Below are 27,202 nucleotides of genomic sequence, written 5' to 3'. Positions count from 1 at the left end.
GTTAATTTGCGAGCACAGATTTGTTTTACCACCAGATAGAGACAGGCTAGACTAGAGTTTCCAGACTTAATGCTAAGCTATGCTAATCCCCTCCTGCTCTCTAGCATAATTTATTATACAGACATGAGCCAAACCCAAAGAAGATGTCACATTGGGCTCTGTGAAATTGTACAGACTGTATGATTTATAAATTCTAATCGACAGATTATATCAATAATGAAAATGGTCATCATCGGAGCACTAACCCCAAGCTGCTGCAATCTTTCTTTCTTGAAGGGAAAGATACTTCAGACGTCTGTTTGAAATCTCCCCTTTCATCCTGGCAGATCGAAGTTGACTCAGTCAAATTTTCGAATGTTTATGACTCTCACGCCCCTCCCCCTCCATCACCAAGCTACTCCGCTCCCTCCCATCGAGTGCTCGTCAGTGTGTGTGCACCGGATTGTTGTGAACGTGCTGGAAAATGCTACAATGAGGTACGGTAGGCTGACTAACTTAATCATAGGGCGCACTCACACTGTCCGTCCGTACCGTGCCCCGTGCTTTAGGGTACTTGTCCCCCACCTCTCTCTCCCCCCTGCGGCCCAGGCTCGTTTGTACTTACACTGCCTGGGCCTTGGCAGAATGCTTCTTGCCTGCCTATACGTCATCACGCCGTAACACGTCAAACGCATCGCTTGACATCATCGCAATGCGTCGCTTTGTTTACAAATCTTTACATAGACCTCAGAGTTTTTGTGCGTCTTTCCAACTGTTTTTGAATGTTTTCATCCGACCACATCTGCAGTAAACACTCCCCCTCCGCATCACACCAACGTGAACCTTTTGCCGCCATTGTTTTAAATGTCCGCGCATGGTCCGTCCGTCTTTTTTTCTATGTCCGAACAGGTGCACACAAAATGACGTCAGAACCGCCGTAGGCCTCGTGCTCGGGCTCGTGCTCGTACACGTGTGCACGCTCGTGCTCGTACATGTGCAAACATGCTTTACAAAAGCCCACCTCTCCCAAACGGGCCATGGCTGGCAACCGTACCACGTCTTGCACTCACACTGGTCTAATGAACTAGACTTAGGCCGTGAAACGTGCTTGGGCACGGTACAGCTAAACCGTGTGAGTGCGCCCATAGATAGCTAGATAGATAGAACGGCATTTAGCGTATGCCTAGCTTGAGGCGTGTGCATGTGATATTGTAACATGCGTGAGGGGGGAGATCGGATCTGTGGTGTGTGCACGAACTGTGAACAGGGCTGAGTGTACAACATATGTATGCTGTATGTGCATGTAGAGGCGTGTTTTTATTTCTAAAACCGGACGATTTATGTTGTTGTATGAGACCATCGTGTCGGCTTCAGTGGATATGATCAAACAACTGTTGGCGACTGCGATTTAAAAAAAAACTGTGTCTACATGTGTTGCAGCTCATGTAGCAGCTGTCATATCCAGTCAGAGAGGAACAATATGGTTTCTCTGGTCGACCTCCTGCAGGGAGGCCTACGGAGCACGCGGGGGTCATCAGATAAGCCGGACTGCTGCTGTAGGTTTCTGTCATCAACAGGTCGTGCTTGGCTGAACCGAGGAGTTTAGACGCTCTCTGTGTTTGCCAAGCTAGAGGTGCTCATTAAGGTGTGTGTGTGTGTGTGTGTGTGTGTGTGTGTGTGTGTGTGTGTGTGTGTGTGTGTGTGTGTGTGTGTGTGTGTGTGTGTGTGTGTGTGTGTGTGTGTGTGTGTGTGTGTGTGTGTGTGTGTGTGTGTGTGTGTGTGTGTGTGTGTGTGTGTGTGTGTGTGTGTGTGTGTGTGTGTGTGTGTGTGTGTGTGTGTGTGTGTGCGCGCTGGAGGTGGCAGGGGGAGGTGGAAGGGGGAGGTGGACAGTATTTAGATTGGGAGTGGAGGGTTAGGGGCTTCGTGGGTCAACGGACCCTCAAACCATTAGAGAGATGGGTCGTGCTTCTTGGAGTCTGGTGTGTGTATATAGTCCAGGGGGTCTCTATAATTGTATTGCTGAGGAGAAGGGGGTGGTGTTAGCAGGACCTCATGCTGCTGGGACCAGTCCTCGTCTTTAAAGAGGGACGGCAAATAAGTCAACACATTTGCTTTAGTGCGTGAGACGGGGGGCTTATTGTCTCACGTGTGTCCTCCTTCTGTGACAAACGGCCTGTCCTGAACTATAACTGCACTCTGAAATTATACACCTTTTTAGAGCTGAGGGTTCCAACCTGGGGATCGTGACACCTATGAGGGGTCACAAGATGAGTGTGAAAGGTCCTAAGAGAACAAAAAGGACTTATTTCTGCTAGCCAAACTTTCCTCAAATGATTGGATAATTTCAGTTCCTCAGACCTCTAAAAAGTAAAAATACAAGTATAGGGATTAATATAGCGGTAGGACTTTACAGGCATATTGCTTCCTCTGTGTCCTTTTCCAATATGAAATGTTTATGATGCCTTTTGCACCGTTAATGGTTGTTTTGTTTTGTTATATATATATATATGTGTATATATATATGTATATTTTAAGTTTTTGAAATGAAGTATGTTATTCTAAAACAAGGAAAACAAAAATCACTTGGTATTGAACCTTGATTCTTTTTAAGTACCAACCAAAAATCGTTTTATACTGTCATGTCAAGTTGGCATTGCATATTTGGTCAGTTCCTTTTTTTTAGTCTTTGCTGTTTTTTATTTCCTGGTGTAAATCATAAGTAAACTGGCTGTCCATTTATGTCTGATCCGGCTACTTGTGTAAAAGCAACGTTAAAGGGGTACTCCATGTATTTAGAATTGCAATACCATAAAGCTCAGGGCGTAAAAGAGACACATTGAAATAAAGGAATGGTAACAATCAAAGCAGCAGAGGTTGAGATATCCAGACTTTAACTCCCTAGTATGAGTACAACTCCTAAAATGATCCTATAATTACCTCAATGCACCTCAGGAGTCTTTTATTAAACCCTTTCTGGCTCCCACATGTCTCAAGTGTTGGAAAGTATAATACGCCTGTGATGGATTTGTAAAAATCTGTAATGTGGGCCTTAATACGGAAAAAAAGCGGTTGACCCCCCAAAGAAAGAGCTTGAAAAAAGCTAATTTAAGGGATCACAAGCCAAAAAGGTTTGGAACCACTGTGTTTACGTTGTTCATCTGCATCCACGTCCACTGATGTTCATGTACATCTGGAATCCCACTTGTGACGTTTTGTGCGCTCATTCTGCCCAGCCTTTTTTCTGATCTGACACACAATGAGCATGTATGAGGAGCTTTTGTTTGAGATGGCTCCCGGCCCTATTGATAAGCCTAACCGCCCCCCCTCTCTCTCGTCCTTGTAAAGTGTGTGTGTGTGTGTGTGTGCGTGTGTGTGATCTCTGGAGCTGTGCAGTTCAGCTGCCTGCTGAGCGTGCAGCAGACGCACACACACAAAAGGTGTCGCCAGCCCTACAAGCGTTACAGACCGAGCTCAAATGTTTGATTTTGGAAGGAGAAGAAGCAGAGGCACAAATGAAATAGAGGGAGAAAAGATAAAAGAAGGGATAGAAAGAGAGGAAAAGGGAGAGGAGGAACTCCCAGCTCCTTGTAATTTGCTGTTAGAGAGAGGGAGGAGGAGTCAAGGGGAGGGGAATACCCAGCGGGGAGGGAGCAGTAGAGAGCAGAGACCATTCACTATTATAGACACACATGCATGCAAAGACACACACACACACACAAAAACACTTTTAGACGCACACATGCAGGCGGTGGATGTGTTGCCACAGGAGAGAGGGAGGGAGAGAGGCATTCAGACAGAGGAGATCCTCGACAAACTAAAGTGAGAGAAAGAAAAGACATCAGCCACAGGAGTGTGTTTGAATGTGTGTGTGTGTGTGTTCAGGAGGAAACCTGAGAGTGTATGCTCCTGTGTATGTTTTGGAGGAGCGGACTGCACGTTTGCTCCCAGGAGAAAGGATTCACAATGTTTTGGGAAATCTAAGGGGATCTTTCCATGCTTTTGCTGGGAATACCGTTTGGAATACTCTGGATATGTGACCTGCTCAGGAAACCCTGTTTTCCTTTAAACCTGAGCCTTACTTTTTAAAAAAACAAAAAACAAACAAACTCTCATTTCTTTTGAATTGGAGCCAAGCCACAATGCCTACCGGTAAGAGCAAATTGCTTTTTTTCTTCTTCTTCAAATATGTTCAGTGATGTTTCCCAGCATGTTCAAATTAAAGACTCACACAAGTCTTTCCTGTGATTCTGTGATGTGGTCAGACTACGTTTTGCTGTTAAAAGTGTTGCATGTCTGCAGACCTCATCACACGGGCTTAAACAAAAGCCTCATGGAGAATAATATCCTGATTTGACATGTCTCTTTGGTGAAATGAGGACTTGATGATGATTAGAATAAGATGGGTGGCGTCACAAAACAATAGAAAAAGTCACAAACTTCAAACAGCAACTTAAAAATACAAGGTCCATTTAATAGTAATCGGTGGCTGTTTGTATTAGGGGCTCTTTTATGTGGTGTGTGTGTGTGATATTTTTTCCTCAGCTGACAGCGTCGTGTGAAGTGCCTTTGCAGCGTCCGTCTCTCGGCAGTACAGTTGTATGAACAGGGTCTACTGATTGTTTTCTCACCTCTGGTGTTGAATGGAGTGTGTTTGCTTTCTCGCAGACATCGTGGGTTAAATTCCTAATGATGCTGTACACAGTTTACTGCTGGTTTGTCATGGCCGTGGTGGTTAAAAGTTTTACTTTGTTGGTAGTTTTAATATATAAATGCCAATAAAGAAAGAACATAACTAATAAACTCTTTTCTACCTCTTTTCCACTTCCGATCGCATACCTCTTAAGGCCAGTGCATGTTTCAGTGTCCTCTTCCCATGGTGTAAGTTTGACTGAGTGTTGAGATGCCATTCTACAGCCTGTGACCCAAATTAGAGCCTGGAGGGCAGCAGTTGGGGGGTTGCTACAAATGGGAATAGAGGAAAGCAGAATAGAGGGGGGGGGGGGGGGGGGTAATTACTTTTTAGAGCAAACTCTTTGGTTTAGAGGTGCCGGAGACAATGGACCACCCCTCCAACCTTCTCCTCCCACCCTGCTAGCCCAGTCCTCTGGGAGGACATCTGCCCCCCATCCTGAGGATTCGCGCACAAGGACGTGCAGCCCTCTGAAGGCTAGATGGGCGGAGGAGGAAGGAGGGGGCAGAGCTGTCTTATATTGAAAACAAATCAATAGTTTTCCAATATCATGCTTCATGATCCACCCAAGTCTGTGTGTGTAGCTATAGGAGCTGCAGGACTTCACAGAGAATAACTGAAGTGAATACAGAGAGCCCAGTCCCTGGGCTGCGATCCAATCGGGTCAGCGAACGAGGCTAGTGTGTCGCTTTCTGAGGGAGGGCAAGGGTGTGTGCAGCCAGGGTCGCATTCGGCGTCCCAAGGGTGCAGAGTGTGTGTCTGAAAATAGGGGGTGTAAGTTTGCAGGTGGACATTCTTTCCCACAGAGGCTAAACACCGGTGCTGTCAGCTAAAACGCTGCTGCACATTCCTCGCTGATGTCCACAGTGTCAGAGACGAGCAGAGAATCTTTACTAGACTGTAGGATTTAACCTCAGATCTCATAAAACACAACCTGAAGATAAGAGGGTGTTGATCTGCATATATAAAATGTGTGAATGTGAACGTGCATGCCGGATGCTTAATTATTTCTGTGGTTTTACATTGTGAGAAAACAGCCATTTGTTGCTAATTAGCCTCCCAGCTGCTGTGTGTATGTTTACTTAAACCATGTTTTGTGAGGCAATGAAAGCCACAGGAGTCTATTAAGTCCCACCTCATGTTTAAACTCCTGTCTTTACCAGTCATGACGCATCTTGAGATTCTAAGAGCTATTGCAGCTCGTTCTGCACCAACCCAGTCTCCATCCATCTTCTGGAACATCTGCATTATAATGTATGTCCCTTCCAGCGCAGCTCATTGTTGGTCCAGTAATAAGTTGCTCAGGGGAAAACGCCTCCCGTTTCCAATCCCATCCTTCGCCTCTCTCCGTCTCTCCCACCTCTGCCCTCACTCTTCTTCTCCTCTCGAACGACTGCGGTGTCTAATCTGCGGTGTGAAATCCTGAGTGACACTTTAAGGTCCTTAGCGTCAGTTGAGATCAGGCCTGCGTCTCTATCAGAAACAGAGACTGACCTTTGAGTGGACGCGGTGGAAGATATGAGGCCGTAACTAAACGGACAGTAGGCACTCTATTGTGCTGCTGTGTCTCTGCTCAGCCTTCAGGGAACAAAAACACTCAGAGGTTTGTATTTGAAGAAACTTTAAAACACGAAAATGCCGAAATAATTTGGTAGATTGGTTTGAGATGGAGAAAACTTTTGAGGGTTACTACACTAAGTACTGCAAAAGTACTACAAAAGGCAGGATTCAAAATGAGCGAGTGGGAAATGGAAAAGAGAAAAGCGAAGGAGTGGGCGGTGTTTTGACCTCTGTCCTTTCTTCTCATCTCTTCTTCCTACTTTCATTCCTTTGGGTCCTCTCCTCCTCATTTCTCACTCTTTCACAGTCACACATGTCCTCTCCCCACCATCTTTCCCCTTTACGTTGTCTTTTTAAGGGTTTCCACTGTTTTCCAAAGTGAGGACAAAAACCACTCGACTATGACTCGAGATGCTTTCGCTTCCAATTTGTAGTTTTGCATGAAAACAATCTATCCCAATTCTTGTCGTGCCGTAGGACTGTAAAGTCAGCAATAAGCTGCATGGCATTGAACTCAGCTGCCATCTGGTAGAGAGTATAAACAAGAACACACACGGACAAACAAGGTTGATTAAAGGACCCATGAGCTGTTCCAAATGTGTGGTCATGTTCTGCCTGGTTAACTCACTCCTCTCTGGGACAAAAGCTTCAGTCTTTTAACTCATTTGAGGTACGTAATTAAACTGGGCACCTGTGAATGTTGTATTAACTGTCTTTTTGCCCTAGTGAGAACATCTATGCATCTTTTTTTGTACCTAATTGTGCTTTTGAGTGTGAAATTTGACACAAAACATGTCAAATGTCAATCATTGCACTTCAAGAGATAATGTCTTGCTCTTTCATTTCTAAAATGTAAGTCACGTTTTTCTATATCAACGGGCATTAAATATATTTTAAGAAATCATTTTCTGGCACCAGTTGGACACTCTCTGGCTTTGCTTTCTCTCTGTCTTATATTTAATCGTCTTTTAAGTTAATCTTCCATTTAAATTCAACTTTCTATTTTGGGAAAAGTCTGTGAAGCTGGCTATATCTATCTATCTATATCTACATTTAAAATTCAATTAAAATAAGTCCATAAAATCTTGTAGGGCAATTTAAAGGTTTACAACTCTCCCAATAACTCTAAAAGAAATGAGACTCAACGCCTGTGATATCCTCAGTAATTTGAGTGTGAATAGGGAGTGGTATGAGCACATGCGCTCCAAATGCAAATATGAGCCTTGGTGGTCTGTAGCCATATACACAGGCCGCTCAATGTGTATTTTTATTTAGTAAAGTGTATGCTTGGAGAGGCCAGTCTGAGCCCATAGGAATGTCCTGTGGAGCTCATATGACACAGTGAACTTGGCGTTACTTTATGACGTGCCAAACATATTTGAATATATAATAGGAAGAGGGAAGAAAGGAATGGCAGGAAGGAAGGAAGGAAAAAATGTCAGGAATCAAGACAGAGAGGCTGGATGTAAGTGACACTAATGAAAATGATGTCTTTCAACTGACTGATATGACCCATTTTCTCGTTCTTTCCTCACTGATGTCATGTTGTAAATGATGATGTTGATGTCTCTCTTTATTTAACCCGCAAAGTAGAAAGTAAGTGATGACTGGGACTGCCTTTGGTTGCAGTTAGCATTGTTTATGGCAAAATGAAGAGTAAAGCTCTACTGGCATTGCTTCTAATTCGCCAGAGTCGAGTTCTATAGAACTGGATGGTGTAAAACAGCTAAGATGACTGCTTCCTTCTGGTTCTTTCCATTTCCTTAATGCCAGCAGTGTCAAGACATTTAGCAGTTTGTCAAAGGGGACAGATTTTGCGTGTCTAAGAGCGTGATCACACTATCCTTTTGGCCGCGGCCAAAACCGGTTTTTCAGCTAAAGTCTAGTACCTTTAAGTAGTGTGAGCGCACCCGCTCCGTGCACAACTGGGCCCAGCTGGGCCGCCACGGCCCGCTTGAAAGAGGTGGGCTTTAGCGGAGCCGTTTGCACATGTACGAGCACAAGCGTGCGCACGTGTACGAGCACGAGCACGAGCCCTACGGCAGTAGCGTTATGTCCGCCTGTTCGGACATGTAAATAGAAGGACGGACCATGCGCGGACATTTAACAACAACAACAATGGTGGTGAAAGGTTCACGTTGGTGTGATGCGGAGGTGGAGTGTTTACTGCAGATTTGGTCGGATGAAAATATTCAAAAACAGTCGACAAGACGCACAAAAACTCTGAGGTCTACGGAAAGATTTGTAAACAAAGCCACACACACGCGATCAATGCGTGTGACGTGTTACGGCTTGAAGGCGTATGGACAGCAAGAAGCATTGGCCGAGGCCCAGGTAGTGTGAGTACAAACGGGGCTGGGGCGCGGGGGGGAGAGGGAGGGGGGACAAGTACCCTAAAGTCCGGGTCGTGGTCCGGGAGGACAGTGTGATCACGCCCTAAGATCAGCAACATGAAGGCAGAGTGCAAGATTGCTTTGCTTCAACGTGCAAGTCCACTGATGTCGGTAGTTCCTTTGGAATAAATTGATTTCGGTCCGGTATTTTGTTGTAGTTAATTCTTGTCCAATGTATTCCTTATGCAGATTTTGTTTTTGGAATCAGTTTTAGTTCTCTGTGATGTAATAAAGGCTTACAATATATACTTCACACATCTGTAACATACATTTTGCACGGACAGTCCCAATCCAGCCCAAAATGTACGACTGCCTAAACTGTATGCTCACACCCAAACACAGACACCCAATGTAACAAAAGAAGAAGTTCATGCAAGTCAGCGGTCGATGTGGCCTAATCCACAGCGTATATGCCCCTAAATTGGTCGCTGTAATCATTCATCCTCTCTTACTGACCCTGAACTGTTTCCTCTGTTGCACGACACAGTCCTCACTCTGTGCAAAAATGCCTTCAAATTTCAGCCAAATCTAATGCAAGCCTTTTAGAGCCAGCCAAACCAAGTGGGTATTTTCCAAAGTAGTCCTTTCAGGACGAAATCCCCTCTTTGATTTTTCGGGGCTGTGTTTTACTGCTGAGGGATACTCCCTGGAAGTCGCGTGTGGGTTTTGTTGCTGGGACCGACTACTACATATTGTCACTTGTTTTAAACCCAATGATTTAGGATACCACAAGACTTCAAATAAACACTGGGATTGTTTTTTTTGCTGCTGCTCTGTATCCTTCATATGACATAATACTTTGAAATAGTTTGAACTTGTTTGAGGTTTAAACGTCCACATACTGTAGGATATTCATGTGCCCATAACAAAACAGGCGCCGGATTGTTGGTGGTGTTTGAGCCACTTGTGAGTATCGTCAGGGCCATAAAGAGATGAGGGTGCTCACAGCTGTTTGCTGACCACTCCAGCATAAAGAGCCCTTCAGGTGACCATGAAGAGTGCGGCTGAAGTGGACGAGTTAAGTGTTGCATGAGTCATTAAACCTGGCTGGACTTGCCTGTTGGACTGGCTCTGGATCAATGGAGTGAAGCAGCATATACATGCACATGTATGAATGAACATACACAGAAGATGGCATGATTTTAAATGGAGGAAACCCCTTCTAAGTGTGCTTCATTACCACCAACTCTCTGAAGATGCCAATCATTTTAATTTGTGCTGATCTTTGTGAATTGGACTGTTTTTGCAATGAGGCTCATTTGCATAGAAAGCACTTTAGCACTAAATGTATGTATTTTACCTATTTAAAATACGTACAAATAGCACAGGAGCACTAAGAGGCTATTTGCTTGGCAGCGCAGTTAAGTTTGCATTTCACCCTCTGTGGATGCTTTAAGAATTCCACGGTTTCTTTCTGTCTTATTTCTGCAGGTTTATCAAATGCCATGCCCGTGAAATCCTTTTATGAATTTGCCCCTCAGTGTACATTGTCTTTTCAGTCTCCAGTCTTGTTCTTCACTGTATGTTTTCCGGACAGGCCTGATGTTCAACTTATTAAACTTTGGCTGAATAATAAAGCGCCCCCGGGTCTTTGTCACAGTGAAATGAAAGCCAAAGATTGAAGCCAGGTTTTTCATAAACCTGCTGATTCACTCTCTCTCTCTAGTCTGGCAGGAAACACAGCTCTCACACACTATCCTAATCCTCAAATGCACGCACACACAAGAGAAACAGTCCCAACCTGCATGCTTAGGAGCATAATTAAAGATCATTTACAAGGATCAGGTTGAACATAATCTAGACAGGAGGTAACTAAAGCTTAGCCATCTTTGCTCTCTGTGCTCGTGTGCCTGTGCGTGCGCGTGCATGCGTGCGTGTGTGTGTGTGATGAGGAGGAGAAGAGTGGGGGTGCTGGTTGTCTGTGTGTGTACAAGAGCCAGTTCACCCAGGAAACGGCCAGGGTGTGCCCCAAACATGAAGGTTGGAGGGAGGGGCTGGACAAACACGGCATGGAGCAATCTCTCTCTCTGTTGTGTTTGGGTTACACGGCAAACGGAAACACGGTCTCTCTGTATTTGCTCTTCTTGTATGTTTGTGTGTGTGCAGGTTGCACGTGTGCACACTCTGCCCATTCATATCTAGCTGCCAAAGTTGTGAGCTCCATTAAGTTATTAGCTCAGTTCGTGTTATCTTTGAAGTGATAAACGTAATGCATTTTGTGTGTGAAACATACACACACAGTATGGATTTACATTTATCACTTACTGTGATAAGGAAGGATGGATTATAGATTTGTCAAAGGGCAAAGAAAATGGTCAGTTACCTATTAATGTCATGGTGTTGGCGTTGTGTTGCGTATGTAAAAGCCAAGGCTGTTGGTTTGTCTGCATGTGTTGTTTTCGCCCTCCAGATCCCTTTTCCTTTCTGATCTGTAATTGTTAAAAAGTGGGTCAGGCTTGGGAGTAAAAACATTTGGATGGATGGACACACATGCACGGGGAATCAGTTGTCGGAGGAAAATAAAGTTTCATGCCACTTTAGCTTTTGGACGCTCCAATTCCTTCCTGCTTTTCTTGGCATGGCAGTGGAGCAAAATCCAAACTAGAGAAAGCTGTGATTCAGTGCATCAGAATCTCCCTTCACTCTTATTTTTCAGACGTGGATTTCAAAACACTAACGTAATAGTTCAGGGAAGAGGGACGGACTTGAGGGCAAACTTCTGTATGTGATTGTTGGACTTGAAGCTGCGCTAATCAATGTGGCAGTGTTAACATAGCATCTTTTAGCTCATTGTTGTTAAATGTTTTGGTTGGCCTGCATGTCTCATCTACCTCGTTTCCAGTGAAAAACCTCAGATAAACCAACGGTACGCTATCTGGCTAGCATCGGACAGCAGAGTCTAAATTAGCAAGCAAGAAAGTGGAGCATTTAACACTTAAAAAGCTAGATTATTGCCAACATTTTGGTAAATATTGCCAATTTAAACCTCTTTGATTGGGTCAGTGGTTGGGTAATGTTCTTAGATTAGCCAAGAGACAGGAAGCAGAGGGAAACAGCTGTCGCCTAGCTTTGACCAAAGCTCAGTGAATACCCAAGAAATAGTTCTAGCACAGCCACAGCATGTTGTTTTTACACTTCTGTGTGTGTGAAGGTTAAACAAACGAAACACAACATGTTTATACGTAAACTTTCCATGTGTTAACATGCAGAACCAGGCTAGCTTTTCTCCTCCTGGACTCACTCTGTACGTAGTGCACAGATGTTACAGTGGTATCAAACTTCTTGTGTAACTCACTAAGACAACAAATGTTAAATGAATGCATAACAAAAAAAAATTACTTTAATAAATTGCTAGAGCAGGAACATGTAGGTTCAGTTTTTTAACTTGGTATCACTACTGTCGTGGTTGCCAGAATCAAACCTGTGATCTCTCTATCTCAGACCAGTCTAACAAGCGAGTCTGCAGCTAAAGTGCTCTCAAAAGATGTGTCACCATAGCACAAAAAAAAAACCCTACCAAGGTACCTATTTGAAAGGTGAGAGAGCCGGATTCTTTGAGCTCGTTCTCAGTTTCACGTTTCATGTTTTTGAACGCGGGTTTGTGATCTTCGATGCTTTGAAGTGAGAGGGGGTTTAGGCTGAGCCGGTGCTGCCGGCAGCGAGAGAGTGACATTGTTCTATAGGGCATCGGATCTCAATGTTGCCACAACAGCAGAGTTGCTGGGTCACCGGTGTATCAAGCTTTGATGATAAAGACTGGGGTCAAACTCCCACTGAGCTGGTATGAGGCCCTCTCATGCCGTCTTTCCCTAACTTGTCCGCTCTGTTTATTTACTCCCTGTTCTTCCCGTTAAAGCTGGCCCTGTCTATGAAGCGAGTCCTTGGAAAACGTTGAGGGGAAACTTGGAAGGCTTCTGTCTGATACGCTGCCTGTGTGGTTTCACTTCAGCTGGCCCGGCTGTGGGGCCTTGGACGGTGGTAATCATATCTTAACGGATCTCTTCACAGACACAAGGTTGTGAGCCAGTTTGGCACCGCGGCCTGACGCCAAATAGACCCCTGTAGTTTCACACACGCAAAACACACAAACTTGTATGTCCTTCGTGGAAATAGGGCTTTCATTCATTGCATTCAAGACTGGAGCTTTCTCAGCATTACACTCTTAATCTTGTCATTAAACTCAATCTTTATTCTGTTTTGGTGCAACATTGCTGACCCACATATGGTTACCACTAGCACAAATACTCTAGAAATGGAAAGTTGCTGTTTCTTGTGTGTGTGTCTGTTATGAAAGTTCGCTTTGGGTGGAACTGAGGACAAGTCTGGGAGGGCTAGTGGTACTCGTAGGCCGGGTGGTCAGTCAGACTGTGGTCAGCTGGAATGTCGAGAATTGCTGATGCTAAACAGATAACGACTGTAAGAATATGAAAGTGGTATTGTAACTGTTGGAAGTTCCATATAGTGAGTCTTTTTAGCACGTAGTGAGAGAGCGGAAAGTACAAGTTCAGGGCCTGTCGAATGTGTGAATTTAATTAGAATTTTAACGGCTCTGCGTGTGACTTTCCAGAATCATTGGGAGGTTCATTTTGAGAGTCATATAATGATTGTTAACACATCAGATCTGACACTTTTCCTGTGTACACTAGCCTATTACACTTAATATTTCATAAATGTTATAAACCTAATGTGTACTCCTTTTCGTAATTCTACTACTGCTGCTTCTGACTACTCTGATTTATGGCACCTCATGGAAATCCTCTACTTTTAAAGCTTAAGTTTTCTTATCCAAGTTGACATTCTAAGGATACATCATGTCTTTTGTGATAAGATCTGTAAAGTTCTCAGAGAAAAAAAACATTTTTGGGTTCTAAGAATAAAATTAACAACTACCAACTGCTTTATTGTTTGAAAACATTGTACATTTTGTGCCAGATTTCTTGCACATTGCTTTAGAGCCCAAAGGAAAACAAAAATAGGAACGAGAAAGTTGTTCTTCTGGTTTTAACGAATCTAAAACCTTCATCGTTTTTTTTGCCAAGGTACACTAAATGTGTCAGGCCCGACATCATTGTGACAGACAGCAACAACATGCATTGTATATACAACTATATATTTAGAACCACAAACAATGCTGTTGGCCGATTGTCTAGACCGTGGTCTTGTTTGTTGATGTTAATTATACATGTCATCAAGATTTATGTGACAACTATATATCAGAAAATGCAAAAGTGAGAGCCTTGTGTAGGGCACGTTCAGCCCAACAACAGCAAGCATGACCAAGTCATTTGAGTGTTTCAAAACAATATCATATTTGATATAAAATGAATTAATGTAAATCTATTCCTTCCTCTCTTTTTCTCCTCCAGACGATTATAACTACCTGCCTGATGCGTTACCCCCTCTTCCTGAAGTCCCGGACTCTGGCTCAGTCCTGAGCTCCGCTGACATACCGGCCCGCTGCCTCCGCAACACGGTCTTTCGCCACACCTCCTCGCGCTACTGCTCCGCCCTCAGCATGGACTCCTCTCCAGACAGCGCCGAAAGGCCGATCAGCTACAGCTCCACCTCTTCTTCTGCTTCCTCCCGGGACAGTCACTGCTCGCTGGGCAGCCGCTCCACCCTCGTCCCCGCCCCTCACTGTAACCCGGTGACCTCAGACCGGGACTCCGGGGCGATCCGGCTGGAACTAGTACCGGCTCGGCAGCTAGGATGCCGAGAGGAAGACGACAGAAATGATGGAGAGGTGGACACGGGGAGGGGACAAGGGACACAGGGCAGCGGACAGACTCAGAACACAGAACATTCAGAGCCGGAGGTGGGCCCAGAGGGAGGAGAGCGGACGGGTCAGGTGCAGGGACCAAGGACGTATGTGGACCGGGTGGTGCAGGAGATACTGGACACAGAGAGAACCTACGTCCAGGACTTGCGGAGCATAGTAGAGGTAAGGAACTTGCACAAATTAGAAGCAGAAGGAGCCGACGTAGTGGCAGCGATTCAAAGGTGTGGCAGGACATTAAATGTCAAGTGAGGCCTTGAACAAATATGTGCGCATTGTGACATCTATGCCTGAATTTCAAATATAATCCAGAATACTTCTTCTGAAAAACTAGACTTACTTTTGTTTGACAGAAATATTTATGTTTTTTTCTATCCTTTCCTGTTAAAAGTCTCTAAACCCTGAAGACCTAAACAGTGGCCCCCAGTTTAGGAGTCACTCTTCTAATTCAATAATTCAATGAAGAAACGGAAATAAGAGCATATGGTTTTAAACCTTGTGATGGTCCCATCTTCGAACTAAAATGTTTCCCTGCTGACCCAGTTTAGGCCCAAGCAGCAGTGGAACGCCAGGAGCAATGCAGGGCTTTAAATCACACAGATAACACACATCCTTTAGGTCTTTGTGGTTTTCCTCACACACGTGACACACACAGCTCGTTGCCTGCTGGGAACCTCCAGTACAATAAGGTCACCTGCACTTGCAGGCGGGGTTGGGACGAGTTACACGACACCGGTGCCTTTGTGCTGCCGGCACAGGCACACATTCAAAACTTTTTAAACACACACAATACTGTATGCACACCCTCAGATAAATACACTCTTTTTATGAGGTTGGCTTTGAACTGCAAGGATACACATGGCCTCTAGTCAGTGCTTTAGTGGCTTTGTTATGGATTGGGTGTAGTGGTTTGTCTCAAAGGTTGCTCACCTTTCTCTTTCCCTCCTCTTTATTTCTCTGTTAAGCTCTTTTTGGTTCTCTATTAAAACTTAAAATTCATATCATGTGTGCTCAAATGTGGTGCGCACATGTGATGTGTGTTTTGCATTTGCGTTCTGCAGCTTGATTTTGATTTATTCTGGTCTAAAATTCCAAAAGGTTTGTGTGGAGCTTTGTCCACACTTTCCCATATCCTCCCTCTTAACATTGCTTCCTCCCCCACTCTAGGCTGTTGGTTCATGGGCCAGTGTGTGTGCTTGTGTGTGTCTGTCTGTTATCAGGGTTAAAAAGGTCCATGACTGTTGTCAAAAAAGAGCAGGAAACTTATATTCCCAACATGGGATAAGTAGTGGGAGTGAGGTTTAGTTTTTGTGGTTTTGGCCTGTCACCCCTGATCGATGTCCCACCCTGTCCTGCTCCTCCTTTCCTCCCCTCTTCAAGGCACAGAGGTGAGGAAGGGGGGAGAGAGTGAGGAAGATAGGTAGAGGGATTTAGCTCTGAGATAACAATGTCCAAAGTAGGTTAGGAAAACACTGAACAGAGCTTAGGAGCTGTACTTAATAACCCTCTGCCTGTACCCTGCAGACCACCAATTGCCATTAGAGAAGCAGACCACCCAGCCATGGAAGACCACACTTACATGGCAAGACAGCTAATTCTTCACCACTACTTTGGAAAAAGGACACATGCATTTAGCCTTTCTTCACCCCTTTAATGACAGTTCCAGTGAGTGCACAGAGGATGGATTGCACAGATTGTATGTGTTTGAATAGAGCTTTTAAGATGACAGTTTCCCTACACTGAGGAAAAGACTCGGGCTGCTGGACAGCATCGCACCATCTATTATCAACACCGTCCTATTTGAGCTGGTCCTACAACTCCCGTTTCAATAATCCCTTTGCCCATGCTGCTTCCTGCAATGGAAGAGGGTGTGACGGCCTTAACACAAATATTTACCCAGACTCCCCTAGGCTCACCTGTGTTGCATCTGTCAGCGGCACTCATACTCTGCCTGCCTGTGTGTGAACTGTATGTGTGGATTTAGATTGCTAACAGCACGTGTGTAAGTATTGCACCGTTTGTCAGTAGGTTTCGAGTTTGTGTGTGTTTTTCTACGGGGGTAGAAAGGACAGCGTACTGCAAGTTAAGAGAAGACATACAGATAGACAAAAGAATGGCAAATGAAGGGCATTTCATAACGTGCTGTAAACAGTAAAACACAGCCACTAACTTTAGCCAGGGTAGTCATGGCATGACATGTTCATGTTGTCCCATGCTCAGCCACCCTCTACACTTCTGTGTCTGAACATTGTTTGGGTGTTTGTCAGTTCTGCGTGATCACCCCTCCTCAGCTCGATCAGTGTGTGTAATGAGGCCAATCCGTCATCCACAAACAAGCTCAAAGACAAAGCTCTGATCTTTGTTTCCCCCCTCCTCCTCTTTGTCTCTTTCCTGGTCCTCATTCTGACGCACTGTCGACCATTTGAGGCCGAGCAGGAATTTGGAAACAACATCGCTTGACTTGCAGAAACATTGAAAGTAATGAGATTTAGATGTTTACATTTTTCTTTGTCTGGAGAAATTACTTCCTTCTACGGTGCAGAGTGAAGGATATGTTTGGTGTGTTTAAAAAAAAAGTGTGTACTTGAGGAGGTTAATGGTTAACATTAGAAAATATCAAGTTGATACATGTTATGTCTGATGCTTGTGTGTGTGTGTGTGTGTGTGTGTGTGTGTGTGTGTGTGTGTGTGTGTGTGTGTGTGTGTGTGTGTGTGTGTGTGTGTGTGTGTGTGTGTGTGTGTGTGTGTGTGTGTGTGTGTGTGTGTGTGTGTGTGTGTGTGTGTGTGTGTGTGTGTGTGTGTGTGTGTGTGTGTGTGTGTGTGTGTGTGTGTGTGTGTGTGTGTGTGTGTGTGTGTGTGAACGCTGCCCATTGTTAACCTCAGTCAGCCTTTAGTGTGTGATGAGTGAACGGGTCAGGCCAAGTCAGATCTGTGACCCCGTGGCTAATAAAGCATCACATTACACATTACCTCCGATAGTCAACATAATCTAAACATGACCCTTTGGCGTGACCCCCAAACATAACCACCAACATGCCCCTTAGTCTTATTCACTAACTCAAATCCTCAAAACCAAAAGCTTGGCCTTAAGCTCAAAACATTCAAGATGACTGTCATCTGTCAACTCTCCAGTCTTTGTTTTAGCTGAGATCATTTTGTCTCTTTCTCTTTTTGCCTCTCTCCTTTGTCTATAATCACACTTTAATGGACTGCTCAGGTTCAGCTATTGCTAATGATGGGTAAATACATAAAACATTAACAGGAACGGAAACCACCGCAGCAGACTGGAAATTAGGCAAACAGACTGGGAGTGAGCAGCCTGATACTTTTCTCTCAGTGTTGTAATGTTTGTCCTGCCCAGTTGCAGACTGTGGTTTGGTTTAAAAACTGTAACTGTGCTGCCACCATCATGATTGCTCCTCCTTAGCCCCTATCCACACCTGCTCCTGAGTTTAAATACAGCTGCAGTGATGGTTGAGATCATTTTTGTGGACGTTTGTGTGCACTGGTGGTTCAAGTGTTCTTCCTGTGTTTTTGGATGCTGGTATCCGAGGTAAACCTGTCTGTAAGGGAGTCAGACAAGCAAGAGACACTTTGTAGGAAAGAGCCGAGACACAGACAAAGTTTTCCCTGTCTCCTATGTGTTGTCTGATTCTGATTTTCTGGAGACCACGTTTGCTTGTTATGGAGTGAAAACAATATTTACACAGAATAATGACAAAATAATTGCACCTGAAAGGAATGACGTGCAACAAAGTTGGCTTGTAGCCTGCAGCAGTAGCTGTAATTTTCAGTAGATCATAATCAGCACGCTGCCTGCGCAGAGAAGTTTCCAAACGAGAACCAGAGAGACAGTCGCGTATTGACTTCTGGTCTATCTGTCTTTCTCTCCCCACCTCTCACTTTCTTTCTGCAGGCCAGACTGAGCCCCGAGGCTGCTGTTTAATCTGCACTCCCCACTAACGGCAGTGATAAGAGCCACAGAGTAAAATCCTCTTGAATAGACTCTTTCCTGTTTTTAACAAGGAGCCATGTTAAACCTGCTGTTTCCAGGATTCATTGACACCAAACCAGTTTCCTTATCAAGCTGTTTACACTAAATAACATTACAGGGATCAGGCAGTGCATTACACAAATGAGCTGTTGTTTTCAACGTTACGTCCGGATTTGTTTTCCGGTGCATATTTAGAATTCTAGGCCTAGTCCACACAAACACGGAGGTTTTTGAAACAAAAAATACAAAAAATAAAAAATATCTCTACGTCCACATGAAACTGCAACATCGGCCTCCGTCAGCTGGTCATGTCTAGAGTGCTCCACAAGTCTACATGGATACAACCGACTGTTTACCGTCACACAGTGGGACGTAAAACAGTGTCGACAAGAAATTGCGGATTTCCTCGGTTTTCCTGTCCACACATGACTGCTGAAACCGGACCATTTGAAAAAGTTCACCCTGGACTCCGGTTACAAAAAAACTCTGGTTTCAGGAGCCCACAACTGCTGTTACGTGTGGATGAAAGGCCAAACCGTGGTTTCAAAAATACCCGCGTTCGTGTGGACGGCCCCTTAGTTTTTGTTTCTCCCGCTTTAAATCTCATTAAAACTGAAATCATATATAACAGTGTTTTATTTTTTTGTATCTTCTATTCATTTCTGGGTGATGAAATGTAATACTAAGTAGTAATAGAGCCATAAAGGCTCTGACAAATGGAGGACTAAGCTTCAAGAAAGTAGATTATGGTTTGCCTGATTCATTAACGAAGAATCCTACAAATCCTACGAACTGTTCACTACACAAACCTCAGCCCGTTTGCAGTGAGCTGAAATGTTTTTGTTCTATAAGGAAACAAAAGCTGTTGGGTTGTGTGCCTGCAGGATTCTCCCATCGTTTTCCCCAATTATCAAATCTCTGGGTGGAATAAAAACGATAAAATATACAGAACATTAGAAATGTTTTTTTTCTCATCTCTAATGTGCAAAACAAACCAAACTGAAACTATGACCCAAAAACTGCAATACAACCCGAACCGTGGGCTTGTTGAACCTTTGCACCCGTACTCCAACCGTAATTGAACCTCCCATTATTTTGTGGCTGATTTGGTGCCAAATCCTGCAGGCACCAAATCATCACCAAATCAAACCCCACGAACTCGCAGATTTGACCGGTTCCCAGGCAAGAGACATAGATCTTCAAAAAACAGCTAAATCATACTACTAATGCTTTATTGCTATTAAATGTTCTTTAGTAGTTAAAAAAAAGTATTCGTACATTAACATACAGGTAACTCACAGAGTGTAATTATGGAAGAACAGAACAGTCTTCGTCACAAGGTCAAAGTGGCGCAAAGAAGAGTCAAGTGGCCCAATGGAGTTAAAACTATAGGTGCTGTGTGTGTGTGTGTGTGTGTGTGTGTGTGTGTAGGAGTCATAATGTGAACGGTCTGTCAATCAAGTTGTCAGCTACAAAGCTCTAACACGACTACGTTCTCCCTCTTTCTCTCTGCAGGACTACTTGGAGTGTATCAGTAATCAGTCTCGGTTGGCCTTGAGCTCTGAGGATAAAGGCTCCCTGTTCGGCAACATCCAGGACATCTACCACTTCAACAGGTGTGACACACACTCAGCTGGAGACTTGGACTTTTGTCAGAATTAATGCTGCGTTCACTTCATATCAATTGGATGGTAAAGATGGGAAAGATTCCCAAGCCAAGTTGGTGTGAACGTTGAGTCTTGAATGGATTTGAGATTTGAAAGAAAAAATATTGTCAAATTCTTGAACAATAAAAACTGAACAAGATAAAAACAGGCACACTTTACTATGTTTTACAGCTTCAGTATAACATAATTAGGCGTCGTCATTTGAATGACTTAATCTCTCACCTATGCCAAAGTCTGCCAAGTTTAATGAGAAACATTGATTTTGACTTTGAGTTTGCTAATAAAGACTGGAGACTAAAAACAGCTTTGACTCACAGAAATGTACAAACAGACTCTTGTTTCTCTCAGGCTCAACAATGTCCTACTAATAGTGAAACTGGGCTGAACCACCTGTTCATTTCTGGGAGGGGTGTTGTGTGTGTTTGTGTGTGTGTGTGTAATAAGTCCCTGTCTGCATATATGTCTCATCCGGCACCGCTCTAAACCCTGTGTGTGTGTGTGTGTGTGTGTGTGTGTGTGTGTGTGTGTGTGTGTGTGTGTGTGTGTGTGTGTGTGTGTGTGTGTGTGTGTGTGTGTGTGTGTGTGTGTGTGTGTGTGTGTGTGTGTGTGTGTGTGTGTGTGTGTGTGTGTGTGTGTGTGTGTGTGTGTGTGTGTGTGTGTGTTGTGTATTCAGACGAGATGGCTAGTTGAGCATCAGCCATGGTGGTCTAGAGACCCAAACATGCACACTCTTTCTCTGCACCTATTCATTTCTCAGCTGTCAAGCGCAGACAAACCGGCCATTAAAAGGAAGCATAAAAGCAGTTTAAAGCGGTCACTATGACCTCATGCTGCAGCTATGAAACAATAACTCAAAAGGTGGACTTTTCTTTTTTTGTTTTTTTTACCACAGTGTACACTAACACACACATTCACAGCTACACACGGGAGCTGCCCGTTTTGAATTCATGGAAGTTTCTCATTTGTTCAGAGCTGAGTGCCCTGAGACCTCATTTCTGTACCGAGGCTGACGTTTGCTCCTGAAACCCTGTTTGGAACAATGAGTCGTGGGGGACTCATTTATATTCTTGTTGTTATGGTGCACATTTTCACATCAAATCCTGATTCCTTTGAACTCTGTGTTTCTTTCAGGGATCTTCTTCATGATCTTGAGAAGTGCAACGCTGACCCTGTGGCCATCGCAGAGTGCTTCGTATCTAAGGTAAAGATGGTCCCCTCCCTACACCCCTAGTTTTTTGGGCAGTTTTCAAGCCTTTACTATATAGCTCAGAGAGGAAATGGGGTGAGCGAGAGAGGGGGAGACATGCAGCAAAGGGCCGCAGGCCGGGGCTGAGGACCCCTAGCCTCCCCACATGGGGGCGACCGCTCCAACCACCGGGCCGCCGGCAGCCCCCCTGCCCCCTTTCTACTCCAACACCCCGCCATCTATCTCTCTGTCTCCGGTGGTGGAAAATACATTTATTTGAGTATGTATTTAAAGCTGTGGTCCGTGAGATTTGAATACTCTTACTTTTGATACTTAAAAGTACATTTTGCTTTTTTTTTTTGTACCTTTACTTAAGTAGGATTTTGAATGCATGACTTTTTCTTTTCATGGAGTATTTTTATATTGTTGTATTGGTATTTCTTCCACCACTGTCTGTGTGTCCGTCCGTCTGTATACACACCTTTCCTCCGCTCGTTGAAACTTGTCTAAACAGCTGGTTCAGACAACCACAAATGCACAAACAGAAATACTTAGGACAGAAAATGAGGAGCAGGTAATGCATTATCATAAGAGATAAGACCTAAAAAATCAGGTGAAGACACACTGCATGAAGTCAGTTAAGTTTATTGCAGCCAGTAGCATTACTTTGGTGGTTGGAATGTGAGATTTAAGTGCAACGTGAGGGCCGGGAGGAAGGACAACTCCAGAGGAATTTTAAGGACCGTCCAAATATATAATCACCTTTTTTTTTTTTACTGAAGGGGGATAATAGCAGTGCTTCATCACGAAAAGAAGACTCAGCAACTCTTGTGAAAGTATCACTGTTCCCTCTTGCTCTTCGCCCCGTCCATGCCCTAAAAAAAAAAAGGCTGCACGATTATGTCTCATGATAATGTGCTGCATTCCAGCACTTCCTCTAAAACGCTTTACATTCCCTTCCCTGCCGATGGCAATTACACCCAGTACCACAGAGCAACTGTCTGACCATATATAAAAGCAGCAAGCCCCAGTCAGCATCACAGACTCCCTAAATACGGCAGCTGTTGTTTAGACGAAGCAGTATTATAGCAGCCCACAGCAACACTCTGCATAATTAACTGATATCATAAACAAACCAGCGTGATGACATCTTGTTACAGACAGATTAATGTTACAGTGTGATGAACTGTTCTCAGATAATACAGACAACCTGTAGGTGACTGCTCTGTAGCCAGCATAACATCCTTATAGCCTGGGGATGTAATGGGTCAAAGTCAGCCGAAAACAATGCTCCACCTCTTGAATCCAAATCATATCCTCTCATGCAGATGTTCATTAAAAATTCTTAGAAATTTCCAATTTTTTTACTAGAAGATCTCCTGACTTGCTCCACACACACCTATTTTGCGTTTCTACCTGTTAATGTTAATATGCATGGATACAGTTCAGCTATAGTACCCGTTTTGGTGCCTTCACGCCGTGCAGAATTTAACCCAAAAATAGTGAATTGGATTAGATTTAACATAGTCCATACAGACTTTCACCAAACTACTTTTACACAACCCCAAGTTTACTTTATGAAAACATGTTTCCATTAAGATTGAAAGATTATTCTTGACTTTGCAAAGAGTTTGCAAAATAATCTCATCCCAAGGTCCATTTAGTAGCTCTGGAGCTCTCTGGAGCCTCTGCAGATGTAGTTTTGCCAATTTCTCATGGGATTTTAAGTTTTCCGATCACTTTAGTAAAAACTTCTCGTCCGTGTTGGCTTAAAAACTGAGGTTTAAAGTACATTTTTGACCTTGAAAAAAGCAAAACAAGTTATTTAAATACTGAGAAAAACATGGAAATCTAGACATGCAGCTGGGCAAGCTTCACCTGCTGAGGAAGATTGTCTGAAACAGTTGAGACGAACATACAGGATGATGATGATGAAGAAAGCGGCCTTTAGGCCTTTGTGGATTTGTCAGTAAAAGGTTTAATACAGTTGTTGAATGTTTGGTCTGCAGCCGGACCTCTGCCTGGAAATATATGTCACCACTGACCATTACGCCCCCTTTACATTGATACGTGTGTGTTTGTGTGTGTGTGAGTGTGTGTTCAACATTTTACAGCCTGAATTCTGGTTAACAGGTTGTAACCAGAGTTCTTTTGTATTGCTAATGGTTAGTCACGGTTGCTTAGACCCAGAAAAACCACAAACCCTCTCTTTCACTATCTGCTATGAAATGAGCATGCACACACACACACACACACACACACACACACACACACACACACACACACACACACAAACAAACACTCGCAGCTAATACTTACTAATACTAATACTACTCGAGTCTGAGCAGCCAACAATCACAAGTCAGCACAGTGTTTGAAGAAGAGACAGCTCTAGTTGTAAATCTCCGCCTCTCTCTCAGATAATTGGCTATCTCTCCTCATGTTCCTCTGTGTTCCACTAAATCCTAACTGTGCAATGTGATGAGTAAGCCTTTAATGCATTTTATGGGTTTCTACATGCTGACTGAAGCACAGAGAGCACAATTACGACAAGATCTTAAGCTTTATATTCTTCGCCCCCCTGTTGTGTTGGGTGCTCAGCTGATGACTCACTGTGAGCAGTCCTGGCAAATCAATTCGATCATCATTTTCAATCAATCATTTTTTGTTGTTGTATAACTTGGCCGCTAAAAACGATCAGTGGGTGCTGATACAAGTCAACCTTTACTTGTACACAAAATAGTGATTTGGAGCCACTGCTTAAAACAGTAAGAATCTTTCTATATAATTTGTATCTTGTTACTGTGGAAAGGGATATTTTTCATCATGTATAGGAGCCAAAACCCTCACAAATGCGGCCCATTTGGATATGATGATTATACGATTGAGCATAGATTGTATATATTTCTAAAGGGGAAGTATATTATACATCTGAGCTATTTCAGGGTCTGCTGGTTCAAAGAGTGTGTGCAGACATGTTCGCTTTAATGACAAAGTCTGTGTGTGCAGACATGCATGCTCTGCACAAATTTGTACTCCATATGAGCATTTATGTATCTTGCGGTGTTGTGTCCCCGGTCCAGAGGGATATTAAGAGTGTGTATTAGGAGTGTGTGTCGGTGTGTGTCGTCAGAAATCGATGGTGGCACATCTGGTTGTGTTTAGGCCTGGTCTGTGGCGGCAGACTGCTGGAGACGAGGAGGAGAGCTCTGCTCTTCAATTTAGGACGGTTCCCATGGAGCACCTCAGGCTAACAAATCATGAGTTTGTGTGTGTGCAAATGCGTGCGTGTGTGTTATGCTTGGTATATTTTGATGGGATTCACTCTGTTTGTGTAGGTGGCTTGAATTGTTCACTGTGACTTGAATAGGAATGTATATTTCCCTACAGCAAGAATCGCATGTTGAGAAATGTGCGTGTGTTCATGTGTGTGTGTGTGTGTGTGTGTGTGTGTGTGTGTGTGTGTGTGTGTGTGTGCGCGTGTGTGTGTGCATGTGTGTGTGCATTATGAACCAGGACAACCTCTGTCATCTGCCCCGTGTGTTTATGATGTCGCTTCCTGATGACTGTGCACATCCTGCGACCCCCAAGTGTTTATGGACACAAATAGAGTTCAATTAGACTCTCACGTTATCCAACACAAAGGGGTTCATCTCCAGGTCTCCAGGAGAGCAGGATGAGGGGGAGAGATGAACAGAAAAGGCTTTAAGAAAAGAGAAGGAATTTTAATTGTTATGATTATGAAAGAGAAAAAAATTGAAGAATATCCAAAAAAAGGTCAATGAAGTGATGACACAGTGAGCAGTATGGAGTTGAAGAGCAGAGGAAGTCGCTGAGAGCTTCAAGCTTTGATAAGTCATGCCGTCTCTGATGTCTTTGATGCTCAGGGAGGCATGAAAGGTGGGAAAGGTCTCAATTAAAGGGGCAGCGATGGAGTATGAGGGGATATCATCTGAGGGCTCAGGGCCGTTGGGATCAACAGAGACTTAAAGGCGAGGACGCAGGCTAATAATAAGCTACAGGGTTGACTTTCAATTAGTACGGAGGAGAGAGGAAGCCTTGTCTGCGGACTCTTGAGTGTGTAGAGCCCTAAACATGAAACAACCAGGGCAGCCATCACAACAGCATCGGACCACTGCAGATACAGTGCAACCAGTGATGAAGCAAAACAGGGTCATACATCTTTACCCTCAAAGCATCGTTCAGTACCAGTGGTATTGCATGTATGACAAGGCAGGTATGCTTTTTATTAACCACTTTTGCAAACTGTTGTTGCTGTGTTTTTAGAAATTTAAAACAAATTTTCTTGCTCCGGGCACCCCTTGTGTTTAAATCATCCCCCTATGATTTGAGGATTTATGAGCAGATGCTTCAGTTGCAATCCAGCTTTGTGACCATCAACTGTGCGTTAGGATGGTCGAATGAGCGTTATTGTTATGAGGAAACATATTTGACTTTATAAATCAATCTGCAATTAAACAGTGCTACAAAGCAACTGTAGATAGTCCACTGATGAAATGAACAGAAACCAAAGGCAGTCTGGAATAATAAGAAAGAAAACATTTTTTTAAAATACATGATCAGCAACAATAATGATAATAATAATGTTTATTAATAAAGCACTTATCAAAAACAGAAATTAGTGCTTTACAAGACAAATATACACAAACGCATAAGAATTATAAACCATGAAAACATTTGATCAGTTCATACATACAAGTACTACATGTATACATATACAAATATACGCACGCATGCAAATTACCAAAATAAAAAAGTTATGTATTTGTTTTTAACAAAAACCTTATGATAAATATTTTATGATTTCACAAATATTTGCTCACCAGGTTGTTTAGGAGTCGAGGTTCCCCGACCGAAAAAGCTCACGATGGAGTGCTCAAAGTATTTGTTGCTTCATGGGCCTTTAATCCATTTCATGCTCTAATTATGCTGAACCAAAAAACACCAAACCACAACAAAATGCAGTCAGCAATGCCTTCTCATTTTAAGGCAGGGCCACACATGCGCAAAATCAACATCCACCTCCTATTCATTTCCATTCTACATGAGTGAAAGGGCGAATTAAACATTTGCTTCTGGTGGCAAAACAAATCCAACTTCCGCTTTGGTGAACTTTGACCCTAGAAGTTTCAGCCTCAACTAATAGCAAGGCGGTGTGCGTGGTTGAGCCTGCTTGGCAGTAGTTTTCCCAGTAAGCCAAGATGAGAGAAGACGTTGATTGATGCTGTGTCTAACCAGCTGGTTCCGCCTCCTCAGGTGATGGTCACTCGCCTGGTCAGTGACCGTGCCTTTATGATGGTGAACATAAGGAGCATTATACCTGCTAACATTGTGACTGTGATGTGAGCTTACTCTTGTAACTCTTCAGTTATTTCCTGTTACTTAAATGCATCAACCACTTGTGTTCTTGTGTTTTACAGAGTGAAGAATTCCACATTTATACTCAGTACTGCACCAACTACCCACGGTAAGACAAAGTGTGTGTGTGTGTGTGTGTGTTCTTATCAACTGTCTACTGTACAAAACCCATCTTCTTGTTGTCATCCTATCTTGATCTCACCTCCACATTTCATCTTCCCAGCGTCTCACGTAGCTCCATTGTGTACGTCGTTCAATGCATTACCGTGTCCCCCTCCCTGACGAGCTGACACGCTCCATAGAAGTCCCCTCAGCAGGAGTCAAAGTGTCTACCTTCAGTTGTGCCTCAGGGTCTCCCTCCCTCCCTTCTTCATGCCCCATTTTCTTCCCTCCATTCTTTTATTCGCTGCCTATTGACAGAGTTACAGCTCACACTGACAGATGGGGTATAATAGTTGTCACCTTATCATACCTAACGCTGTTAATGTTTTAGTAAGCTTTGTGTGAGTGTGGTCCGTTGGGAGGACTAATGTGGAGTTTGTTTTGTGTCAGTGTGTATATTGTGTGTGAAACGTGAA

The 27,202-nt window shown here is 43.7% G+C and overlaps 1 protein-coding gene across 2 annotated transcripts in view; it reads left to right on the top strand.

Moving 5' to 3' along the window:
* LOC310961817 (pleckstrin homology domain-containing family G member 1) overlaps window positions 1-27,202 on the top strand; it is a 44,534-nt gene that overhangs the window by 5,640 nt on the left and 11,692 nt on the right. Inside the window, exons 1-5 of one of the 2 annotated variants that reach the window (XM_083934057.1) lie at window positions 3,790-4,128; window positions 13,989-14,563; window positions 19,908-20,008; window positions 21,191-21,260; window positions 26,687-26,733. In XM_083934057.1, coding sequence (XP_083790183.1) covers window positions 4,119-4,128; window positions 13,989-14,563; window positions 19,908-20,008; window positions 21,191-21,260; window positions 26,687-26,733 — 803 coding nt within the window. In that variant the 5' untranslated portion in view covers window positions 3,790-4,118. Of the gene's footprint in view, window positions 1-3,789; window positions 4,129-13,988; window positions 14,564-19,907; window positions 20,009-21,190; window positions 21,261-26,686; window positions 26,734-27,202 lie in introns of those variants that run through there. The other variant, XM_083934058.1, reaches the window with a different exon arrangement.

The sequence above is a fragment of the Echiichthys vipera genome, assembly GCF_963691815.1.
Source record: "Echiichthys vipera genome assembly, chromosome: 19".
Classification (NCBI taxonomy): domain Eukaryota; kingdom Metazoa; phylum Chordata; class Actinopteri; order Perciformes; family Trachinidae; genus Echiichthys; species Echiichthys vipera.
This window is presented reverse-complemented; position numbering and strand designations above follow the sequence as displayed.